Source organism: Heterodontus francisci, unplaced genomic scaffold (assembly GCF_036365525.1).
Source record: "Heterodontus francisci isolate sHetFra1 unplaced genomic scaffold, sHetFra1.hap1 HAP1_SCAFFOLD_544, whole genome shotgun sequence".
Taxonomy (NCBI): domain Eukaryota; kingdom Metazoa; phylum Chordata; class Chondrichthyes; order Heterodontiformes; family Heterodontidae; genus Heterodontus; species Heterodontus francisci.
In genome coordinates, this window is record NW_027141127.1 from 761,568 (window position 1) to 774,067 (window position 12,500).

Genomic DNA, 12,500 nt, shown 5'->3' on the forward strand with positions numbered 1-12,500 from the left:
AGAGAGAGAGAGAGGCAGAGAGAGAGACAGAAAGAGAGAGAGAGACAGAGAGAGAGAGAGGCAGAGAGAGAGAGTGAGTGAGCGAGAGAGAGAGAGACAGAGAGAGAGAGTGAGAGAGAGAGAGAGACAGAGAGAGAGAGAGACAGATAGAGAGAGTGAGAGAGAGAGAGAGACAGAGAGAGAGACAGAGACAGAGGGAGAGAGACAGACAGACAGACAGTGAGAGAGAGACAGAGACAGAGTGAGAGAGACAGAGAGAGAGAGACAGAGAGGGAGACAGAGAGGGAGAGAGACAGAGACAGAGTGAGGGAGAGACAGAGAGAGAGAGAGAGACAGAGAGAGAGAGAGGCAGAGAGAGAGAGTGAGTGAGCGAGAGAGAGAGAGACAGAGAGAGAGACAGAGAGAGATCCAGAGAGAGGGAGAGACAGAGAGAGAGACAGCGAGACAGAGAGAGAGACAGAGAGACAGACAGACAGAGAGAGAGAGAGAGAGGCAGAGAGAGAGAGAGACAGAGACAGAGAGAGACAGAAAGAGAGACAGAGAGACAGAAAGAGAGAGAGACACAGAGAGAGACAGAGACAGACAGAGAGAGAGAGAGAGACAGACAGAGAGACAGAAAGAGAGAGACAGACAGAGAGAGAGAGAGTGACAGAGGGAGAGAGAGAGAGTGAGAGAGACAGACAGAGAGAGAGACAGAGATAGAGAGAGAGAGAGAGACAGAGATAGAGAGAGAGAGACAGACAGAGATAGAGAGAGACAGAGATAGAGAGAGAGAGACAGACAGAGATAGAGAGAGACATGCAGTCCAATCACCCGCTCTCTGAACGCACTATCCCATTAATCCCACTCCCCTCTCCTGCTCTTTCCCCATCTCCTTGTAAATTTCTCCCCTCCCAGTATTTACCCCGATTCCCCTTTTGAGAGTCACTATTGAATCTGCTTCCACCGTCCTTTCAGGCAGCGAGTCCCAGATCACAACAACTCTCTGCCTCAAATAATGTTTCCTCATCTCCCTCTCTCCAGTTCTCTCACCAATCACCCTCGATCTGTGTCCCTCCGGTTCACCACCCTCCCACCACTGGGAAACAGTCTCTCCTCATTTACTTCATCCAAACCCTTCCTGATTGTGAACGTCTCGATTAAATCTCCCTCTTAACCTTCTCTGTTCTCAGGAGAACAATCCCAGCTTCTCCCAGTCTCTCCACATTAACTGAAGTCCCTCATCCCTGGGATCATTCTCCTCAATCTCCCTCTTAACCTTCTCTGTTCTCAGGAGAACAATCCCAGCTTCTCCCAGTCTCTCCACATTAACTGAAGTCCCTCATCTCTGGGATCAGTCTCCTCAATCTCCCTCTTAACCTTCTCTGTTCTCAGGAGAACAATCCCAGCTTCTCCCAGTCTCTCCACATTAACTGAAGTCTCTCATCCCTGGGATCATTCTGGTCAATCTCCCTCTTAACCTTCTCTGTTCTCAGGAGAACAATCCCAGCTTCTCCCAGTCTCTCCACATTAACTGAAGTCCCTCATCCCTGGGATCATTCTGCTCAGTCCCCCTCTTAACCTTCTCTGCTCTCAGGAGAACAATCCCAGCCTCTCCCAGTCTCTCCACATTAACTGAAGTCCCTCATCCCTGGGATCAGTCTCCTCAATCTCCCTCTTAACCTTCTCTGTTCTCAGGAGAACAATCCCAGCTTCTCCCAGTCTCTCCACATTAACTGAAGTCCCTCATCCCTGGGATCAAAGGTGTGGAACGTTGTGAAGAAAACTTTACCCCTTTGCAGACAGAGACAGCTTCACGTGACAAGCTCTTGGGGTACGAAACATTCTGTTCCAGGATGGATTGAAACAATTCCTCTTCATCCTCACCATCGTACGGAGGCTGTGATCGAGGAATGAGGTCACGTGTTAGCAAGCTCCGACAGATTAACCGGCAGCTCCCAGCGATACGCCCTTCTCCCACCAGGAACAGCCTCAACGCTCTCCCAATAAACCCAACTACACACCCCTGACATCCCAGAGATTTCAGCTCCATAATCCAGGCCGACACTCTCCCGGTGTCAGTACTGAGGGAGTGCTGCACTGTCGGAGGGAGATGTATATACTCTAGGACTTGATCTCCATAATCCAGGCCGACACTCCTTGGTGTCAGTACTGAGGGAGTGCTGCACTGTCGGAGGGAGATGTTTATACTCTCGGACTTGATCTCCATAATCCAAGCCGACACTCCCCCGGTGTCAGTACTGAGGGAGTGCTGCACTGTCGGAGGGAGATGTATCTACTCCAGGACTTGATCTCTATAATCCAGACCGACACTCCCCCGGTGTCAGTACTGAGGGAGTGCTGCACTGTCAGAGGGAGGTGGTGGTGTAGAACATAGAACATAGAACAGTACAGCACAGTACAGGCCCTTCGACCCACGATGTTGTGCCGAACCTTTAACCTACTCTAAGATCTAAGTAACTACCTACCCTTCATTCTACTATCATCCATGTACCTATCCAAGAGTCGCTTAAATGTCCCTAATGTATCTGCTTCTACTACCACCGCTGGCAGTTCATTCCACGCACCCACCACTCTCTGTGTAAAGAACCTACCTCTGACATCTCCCCGAAACCTTCCTCCAATCACCTTAAAATTATGCCCCCTGGTGATAGCCCTTTCCACCCTGGGAAAAGGTCTCTGACTATCCACTCTATCTATGCCTCTCATCATCTTGTACCCCTCTGTCAAGTCACCTCTCATCCTTCTTCGCTCCAATGAGAAAAGCCCTAGCTCCCTCAATCTTTCTTCGTAGGACATGCCCTCCAGTCCAGGCAGCATCCTGGTAAATCTCCTCTGCACCCTCTCTAACGCTTCCACATCCTTCCTATAATGAGGCGACCAGAACTGAACACAATATTCCAAGTGTGGTCGAACCAGGGCCTTATAGAGCTGCATAACCTCGCGGCTCTTAAACTCAATCCCCCTGTTAATGAAAGCCAACAAACCATACGCCTTCTTAACAACCCTATCAACTTGGGTGGCAACTTTGAGGGATCTATGGACATGGACCCCAAGATCCCTCTGTTCCTCCACACTACCAAGAATCCTGTCTTTAAGCCTGTATTCCGCATTCAAATTCGACCTTCCAAAATGAATCACTTCACACTTTTCCAGGTTGAACTCCATCTGCCACTTCTCAGCCCAGCTCTGCATCCTGTCAATGTCCCGTTGCAACCTGCAACAGCCTTTCCCACTATCCACAACTCCAGCAACCTTCGTGTCATCGGCAAACTTACTAACCCAGCCTTCCACTTCCTCATCCAAGTCATTTATAAACATCACAAAGAGCAGAGGTCCCAGAACAGATCCTTGTGGAACACCACTGGTTACCGAGCTCCATGCTGAATACTTTCCATCTACTACCACCCTCTGACTTGTATGGGCCAGCCAATTCTGTATCCAGACAGCCAACTTTCCCTGTATCCCATGCCTCCTTACTTTCTGAATGAGCCTACCATGGGGAACCTATCAAACGCCTTGCTAAAATCCATATACACCACATCCGCTGCTCTTCTTTCATCAATGTGTTTTGTCACATCTTCAAAGAATTCAATAAGGCTTGTGAGGCATGACCTGCCCCTCACAAAGCCATGCTGACTGTCTCTAATCAAACCATGCTTTTCCAAATAATCATAAATCCTGTCTCTCAGAATCCTCTCCAATAATTTGCCCACTACCGACGTAAGACTGACTGGTCTATAATTCCCAGGGTTATCCCTATTCCCTTTCTTGAACAAGGGAATAACATTTGCCACCCTCCAATCATCCGGTACTACTCCAGTGGACAGTGAAGACGCAAAGATCATCGCCAAAGGCGCAGCAATCTCCTCCCTCGCTTCCTGTAATATCCTTGGGTATATCCCGTCTGGCCCCGGGGACTTATCTGTCCTCATATCATTCAAAATTTCCAGCACATCCTCCCTCTTAATCTCAACCTGTTCAAGCATATCAGCCTGTTCCACGCTGTCCTCACCAATGACCAGGTTCCTCTCACTAGTGAATACTGAAGCAAAGTATTCATTTAGGACCTCCCCTACCTCCTCCAACTCCAGGCACAAGTTCCCTCCACTATCCCTGATCAGCCCTACCCTCACTCTGGCCATCCTCTTGTTCCTCACATAAGTGTAGAACGGCTTGGGATTTTCCTTAATCCTACCCGCCAAGATTTTTTCATGTCCCCTTCTAGCTCCCTTAAGTCCATTCTTCAGTTCCTTCCTGGCTTCCTTGTAACCCTCTAGAGCCCTGTCTGATCCTTGCTTCCTCAACCTTAAGTAAGCTTCCTTTTTCCTCTTGACTAGCTGTTCCACATCTCTTGTCATCCAAGGTTCCTTCACCCTACCATCCCTTCCCTGCCTCATCGGGACAAACCTATCCAGCAGTCGCAGCAAGTGCTCCCTAAACAACCTCCACATTTCTGTCGTGCATTTCCCTGAGAACATCTGTTCCCAATTTATGCTCCCCAGTTCCTGCCTAATAGCATTGTAATTCCCCCTCCCCCAATTAAATATTTTCCCATCCCGTCTGCTCCTGTCCCTCACCATTACTATAGTAAAGGTCAGGGAGTTGTGATCACTATCACCGAAATGCTTTCCCACCGAGAGATCTGCCACCTGGTCTGGTTCGTTGCCAAGCACCAAGTCCAACATAGTCTCCCCTCTAGTCGGCCTATCTACATATTATGTCAGGAAACCTTCCTGGACACACCTGACAAAAACTGCTCCATCCAAACTATTTGCACTAAGGAGGTTCCAATCAATATTAGGGAAGTTGGAGTCACCCATGACAACAACCCCGTTACTTCTGCACCTTTCCAAAATCTGCCTCCCAATCTGTTCCTCCTTGTCTCTGCTGCTATTGGGGGGGGTCTATAGAAAACTCCCAACAAAGTGACTGCTCCTTTCCTGTTTCTGACTTCCACCCATATTGACTCAGTAGACAAACCCTCCTCGACGACCTCCCTTTCTGCAGCTGTGATACTATCCCTGATTAACAACACCACTCCCCCACCTCTTTTACCTCCCTCCCTATTCGTTTGGAAACATCTAAACCCCGGAACATCCAACATCCATTCCTGCCCCTGAGATATCCACGTCTCCGTAATGGCCACAACATCGTAGCTCCAAGTACTGATCCATGCTCTAAGTTCATCACCCTTATTCCTGACACTTCTTACGTTAAAATAGACACACTTCAACCCATCATACTGGCTGCAACTTTGCCCTGTCAACTGTCCAACCTTCCTCACGGACTCTCTGCACTCGGTATCTGCCTGTTCAACAGCTACCCCATCCACTGATCCGTGGCTCCGGTTCCCATCACCCTGCCAAACTAGTTTAAACCCTCCCGAAGAGCTCTAGCAAACCTCCCGCCCAGGATATTGGTGCCCCTCCAGTTCAGATGCAACCCGTCCTTCTTGTACAGGTCCCACCTTCCCCAGAAGGTATCCCAATGATCCACATATCTGAAGCCCTCCCTCCTACACCAGCTCTGTAGCCACGTGTTCAGCTGCACTCGCTCTCTGTTTCTAGCCTCACTAGCACGTGGCACCGGTAACAATCCTGAGATTAGTGGTATTATCACTGGACTAGTAACCCAGAGACCCAGGGTATTGATCTGGAGACATGGGTTCGAATCCCACCACAGCAGAAGGTGGAATTTGAATTTCATTAATAAATCTGGAATTAAAACACTAGTCTAATGATGGCCATGAAACTATTGTCGATTGTTATGAAAACAACTAATGTCCTTTAGGGAAGGAAATCTGCTGTCCTTACCTGGTCTGGCCTACATGTGACTCCAGACCCCACAGCAATGTGGTTAACTCTTACATGCCCTCTGAAATGGCCTAGCAAGCCACTCAGTTGTACCTAACCGCTACGAAGTCAATAAAAAGGAATGAAACCGGACGGACCATCCGGCATCGACCGAGGCACCGGAAACGACAACGGCAAACCCAGCCCCGTCGACCCTGCAAAGTCCTCCTTACTAACATCTGGGGGCTTGTGCCAAAGTTGGGAGAGCTGTCCCCCAGACTAGTCAAGCAACAGCCTGACATAGTCATACTCACGGAATCATACCTTACAGACAATGTCCCAGACATTGTCATCACCATCCCCGGGTATGTCCTGTCCCACCGGCAGGACAGACCCACCAGAGGTGGCGGCACAGTGGTATACAGTAGGGAGGGAGTTGCCCTGGGAGTCCTCAACATCGACTCCGGACCCCATGAAGTCTCCTGGCATCAGGTCAAACATGGGCAAGGTAACCTCCTACTGATTACCACCTACCGCCGTCCCTCAGCTGATGACTCTGTACTCCTCCATGTTGAACACCACTTGGAGGAAGCACTGAGGGTGGCAAGGGCACAGAATGTACTCTGGGTGGGGGACTTCAATGTCCATCACCAAGAGTGGCTCGGTAGCACCACTACTGACCGAGCTGGCCGAGTTCTAAAGGACATAGCTGCTAGACTGGGTCTGCGGCAGGTGGTGGGGGAACCAACAAGAGGGGAAAACATACTTGACCTCGTCCTCACCAGTCTGCCTGCCACAGATGCATCTGTCCATGACTGTATTGGTAGGAGTGACCACCGCACAGTCCCTGTGGAGACGAAGTCCCACCTTCACATTGAGGATACCCTCCATCGTGTTGTGTGGCACTACCATCATGCTGAATGGGATAGATTTCAAACAGATCTAGCAATGCAAAACTGGGCATCTATGAGGCGCTGTGGGCCATCAGCAGCAGCAGAATTGTACTCAACCACAATCTGTAACCTCATGGCCCGGCATATCACCCACTCTACCATTAGCATCAAGCCAGGAGACCAACCCTGGTTCAATGAAGAGTGCAGGAGGGCATGCCAGGAGCAGCACCAGGCATACCTCAAAATGAGGTGTCAACCTGGTGAAGCTACAACACAGGACTATCTGCGTTCCAAACTGCGTAAGCAGCATGCGATAGACAGAGCTAAGTGATCCCATAACCAACGGATCAGATCTAAGCTCTGCAGTCCTGCCACATCCAGCCGTGAATGGTGGTGGACAATTAAACAACTAACTGGAGGAGGTGGCTCCACAAATATCCCCATCCTCAATGGTGGGAGAGCCCAGCACATCAGTGCGAAAGATAAGGCTGAAGCATTTGCAACAATCTTCAGCCAGAAGTGCCGAGTTGATGATCCATCTCGGCCTCCTCCTGAAGTCCCCAGCATCACAGATGCCGGACTTCAGCCAATTCGATTCACCCCGCGTGATATCAAGAAACGACTGAAGGCACTGGAGACTGCAAAGTCTGTGAGCCCTGACAATATTCCGGCAATAGTACTGAAGACCTGTGCTCCAGAACTTGCCGCATCCCTAGCCAAGCTGTTCCAGTACAGCTACAACACCGGCATCTACCCGGCAATGTGGAAAATTGCCCAGGTATGTCCTGTACACAAAAAGCAGGACAAGTCCAACCCGGCCAATTACCGCCCCAATTATCGTCTGTCGCGATGACAGTGGTTTACAAGCAGATGTGATTAACCCTTACCTGCCCAGCCAACATCTCGTACAACAAGACCCCGAAAGCCCACCAGTCAACCGACAAGCTATAAGGTTGATAAGTGAGAATCTGAGAGGGTGAACAAATTACAGAAATCAGACAATTTATACTCAGACACCGGGCAGTCTGTTCCCTATCGGAGAGGGGGGATTAACCCTCTCCCCCACCTCTCCCCCATTTACACTCAGACACCGGGCAGTCTGTTCCCTATCGGAGTGGGGGGATTAACCCTCTCACCCAACTCTCCCCCATTTACACTCAGACACCGGGCAGTCTGTTCCCTATCGGAGGGGGGGATTAACCCTCTCACCCACCTCTCCCCCATTTACACTCAGACACCGGGCAGTCTGTTCCCTATCGGAGAGGGGGGGGATTAACCCTCTCACCCAACTCTCCCCCATTTACACTCAGACACCGGGCAGTCTGTACCCTATCGGAGAGGGGGGGATTAACCCTCTCACCCACCTCTCCCCCATTTACACTCAGACACCGGGCAGTCTGTACCCTATCGGAGAGGGGGGATTAACCCTCTCACCCACCTCTCCCCATTTACACTCAGACACCGGGCAGTCTGTACCCTATCGGAGAGGGGAGGATTAACCCTCTCACCCACCTCTCCCCCATTTACACTCAGACACCGGGCAGTCTGTTCCCTATCGGAGAGGGGGGGATTAACCCTCTCACCCAACTCTCCCCCATTTACACTCAGACACCGGGCAGTCTGTTCCCTATCGGAGGGAGGGGATTAACCCTCTCACCCAACTCTCCCCATTTACACTCAGACACCAGGCAGTCTGTTCCCTATCGGAGAGGGGGGGATTAACCCTCTCACCCAACTCTCCCCAATTTACACTCAGACACCGGGCAGTCTGTACCCTATCGGAGGGGGGATTAAGAAGGAATTTTCTGTACCTCCGGTGCGATATAATCCGGAGTCCCACAAAATGTGTTGGTTGTCATCCTGTCAAAAATATTCTCCTTGCACATCCCAAAGTCAGCAATCTTGATATGTCCCTCGGAATCGAGCATCACATTATCTAACTTGAGGTCCCTGCAGCCAGAGGACATCATGGGATCAATCCCAATGGACCCAAACCCCTTCCCGCTCACTCCCACCGTACACAAATCCCAATGGACCCAAACCCCTTCCTGTTCACTCCCACCACACACAATCCCAATGGACCCAAACCCCTTCCCGCTCACTCCCACCGTACACAATCCCAATGGACCCAAACCCCTTCCTGTTCACTCCCACCGTACACAATCCCAATGGACCCAAACCCCTTCCCGCTCACTCCCACTGTACACAATCCCAATGGACCCAAACCCCTTCCCGCTCACTCCCACCGTACACAAATCCCAATGGACCCAAACCCCTTCCTGTTCACTCCCACCACACACAATCCCAATGGACCCAAACCCCTTCCCGCTCACTCCCACCGTACACAATCCCAATGGACCCAAACCCCTTCCTGTTCACTCCCACCGTACACAATCCCAATGGACCCAAACCCCTTCCCGCTCACTCCCACTGTACACAATCCCAATGGACCCAAACCCCTTCCCGCTCACTCCCACTGTACACAATCCCAATGGACCCAAACCCCTTCCCGTTCACTCCCACTGTACACAATCCCAATGGACCCAAACCCCTTCCTGTTCACTCCCACCGTACACAATCCCAATGGACCCAAACCCCTTCCTGTTCACTCCCACTGTACACAATCCCAATGGACCCAAACCCCTTCCTGTTCACTCCCACCACACACAATCCCAATGGACCCAAACCCCTTCCCGTTCACTCCCACCGTACACAATCCCAATGGACCCAAACCCCTTCCCGTTCACTTCCACCGTACACAATCCCAATGGACCCAAACCCCTTCCCGCTCACTCCCACCGTACACAATCCCAATGGACCCAAACCCCTTCCTGTTCACTCCCACTGTACACAATCCCAATGGACCCAAACCCCTTCCTGTTCACTCCCACCACACACAATCCCAATGGACCCAAACCCCTTCCCGTTCACTCCCACCGTACACAATCCCAATGGACCCAAACCCCTTCCCGTTCACTTCCACCGTACACAATCCCAATGGACCCAAACCCCTTCCCGTTCACTCCCACTGTACACAATCCCAATGGACCCAAACCCCTTCCTGTTCACTCCCACCACACACAATCCCAATGGACCCAAACCCCTTCCCGTTCACTCCCACCGTACACAATCCCAATGGACCCAAACCCCTTCCCGTTCACTTCCACCGTACACAATCCCAATGGACCCAAACCCCTTCCTGTTCACTCCCACCGTACACAATCCCAATGGACACAAACCCCTTCCCGTTCACTCCCACCGTACACAATCCCAATGGACCCAAACCCCTTCCCGTTCACTTCCACCGTACACAATCCCAATGGACCCAAACCCCTTCTCATTCACTCCCACTGTACACAATCCCAATGGACCCAAACCCCTTCTCATTCACTCCCACCGTACACAATCCCAATGGACCCAAACCCCTTCCTGTTCACTCCCACCGTACACAATCCCAATGGACCCAAACCCCTTCCTGTTCACTCCCACCGTACACAATCCCAATGGACCTAAACCCCTTCCCGTTCACTCCCACTGTACACAATCCCAATGGACCCAAACCCCTTCTCATTCACTCCCACTGTACACAATCCCAATGGACCCAAACCCCTTCTCATTCACTCCCACCGTACACAATCCCAATGGACCCAAACCCTTTCCTGTTCACTCCCACCACACACAATCCCAATGGACCCAAAAACCTTCCGTTCACTCCCACCGTACACAAATCCCAATGGACCCAAACCCCTTCCCGTTCACTTCCACCGTACACAATCCCAATGGACCCAAACCCCTTCTCATTCACTCCCACTGTACACAATCCCAATGGACCCAAACCCCTTCTCATTCACTCCCACCGTACACAATCCCAATGGACCCAAACCCTTTCCTGTTCACTCCCACCACACACAATCCCAATGGACCCAAAAACCTTCCGTTCACTCCCACCGTACACAAATCCCAATGGACCCAAACCCCTTCCCGTTCACTTCCACCGTACACAATCCCAATGGACCCAAACCCCTTCTCATTCACTCCCACCGTACACAAATCCCAATGGACCCAAACCCCTTCCCGTTCACTCCCACCGTACACAATCCCAATGGACCCAAACCCCTTCCCGTTCACTTCCACCGTACACAATCCCAATGGACCCAAACCCTTTCCTGTTCACTCCCACCACACACAATCCCAATGGACCCAAAAACCTTCCGTTCACTCCCACCGTACACAATCCCAATGGACCCAAACCCCTTCCTGTTCACTTCCATCGTACACAATCCCAATGGACCCAAACCCCTTCCTGTTCACTCCCACCGTACACAATCCCAATGGACCCAAACCCCTTCCTGTTCACTTCCATCGTACACAATCCCAATGGACCCAAACCCCTTCCTGTTCACTCCCACCGTACACAATCCCAATGGACCCAAACCCCTTCCCGTTCACTTCCACCGTACACAATCCCAATGGACCCAAACCCCTTCCCGTTCACTCCCACCGTACACAATCCCAATGGACCCAAACACCTTCCCGCTCACTCCCATTGTACACAATCCCAATGGACCCAAACCCCTTCCCGTTCACTTCCACCGTACACATTCCCAATGGACCCAAACCCCTTCCTGTTCACTCCCACCGTACACAATCCCAATGGACCCAAACCCCTTCCCGTTCACTCCCACCGTACACAATCCCAATGGACCCAAACCCCTTCTCATTCACTCCCACCGTACACAAATCCCAATGGACCCAAACCCCTTCCTGTTCACTCCCACCGTACACAATCCCAATGGACCCAAACCCCTTCCTGTTCACTCCCACCGTACACAATCCCAATGGACCCAAAAACCTTCCGTTCACTCCCACCGTACACAAATCCCAATGGACCCAAACCCCTTCCTGTTCACTCCCACCGTACACAATCCCAATGGACCCAAACCCCTTCTCATTCACTCCCACTGTACACAATCCCAATGGACCCAAACCCCTTCTCATTCACTCCCACCGTACACAATCCCAATGGACCCAAACCCTTTCCCGTTCACTCCCACCGTACACAAATCCCAATGGACCCAAACCCGTTCCTGTTCACTCCCACTGCACACAATCCCAATGGACCCAAAAACCTTCCGTTCACTCCCACCGTACACAAATCCCAATGGACCCAAACCCGTTCCTGTTCACTCCCACCGTACACAATCCCAATGGACCCAAACCCGTTCCTGTTCACTCCCACCGTACACAATCCCAATGGACCCAAACCCGTTCCTGTTCACTCCCACCGTACACCATCCCAATGGACCCAAACCCGTTCCTGTTCACTCCCACCGTACACAATCCCAATGGACCCAAACCCCTTCCCGTTCACTCCCACCGGACACAACCCCAATGGACCCAAACCCCTTCCCGTTCACTCCCACCGTACACAATCCCAATGGACCCAAACCCCTTCCCGTTCACTCCCACCGTACACAAATCCCAATGGACCCAAACCCCTTCCCGTTCACTCCCACCGTACACAATCCCAATGGACCCAAACCCCTTCCCGTTCACTCCCACCGTACACAATCCCAATGGACCCAAACCCCTTCCCGTTCACTCCCACCGTACACAATCCCAATGGACCCAAACCCCTTCCTGTTCACTCCCACCGTACACAATCCCAATGGACCCAAACCCCTTCCTGTTCACTCCCACCATACACAATCCCAATGGACCCAAACCCCTTCCCGTTCACTCCCACCGTACACAAATCCCAATGGACCCAAACCCGTTCCTGTTCACTCCCACCGTACACAATCCCAATGGA

The 12,500-nt window shown here is 51.4% G+C and overlaps 1 protein-coding gene across 2 annotated transcripts in view; it reads right to left on the bottom strand.

The window, feature by feature from the left end:
- Window positions 1–12,500, bottom strand: part of LOC137362203 (protein kinase C alpha type-like) — a 59,668-nt gene that overhangs the window by 3,811 nt on the left and 43,357 nt on the right. For both annotated transcript variants that reach the window (XM_068026654.1, XM_068026653.1), the window contains 3 exons: window positions 8,500–8,638; window positions 7,576–7,656; window positions 1,772–1,879 (listed from right to left, as the gene is read on the bottom strand). In XM_068026654.1, coding sequence (XP_067882755.1) covers window positions 1,772–1,879; window positions 7,576–7,656; window positions 8,500–8,638 — 328 coding nt within the window. The remainder of the gene's footprint in view (window positions 1–1,771; window positions 1,880–7,575; window positions 7,657–8,499; window positions 8,639–12,500) is intronic.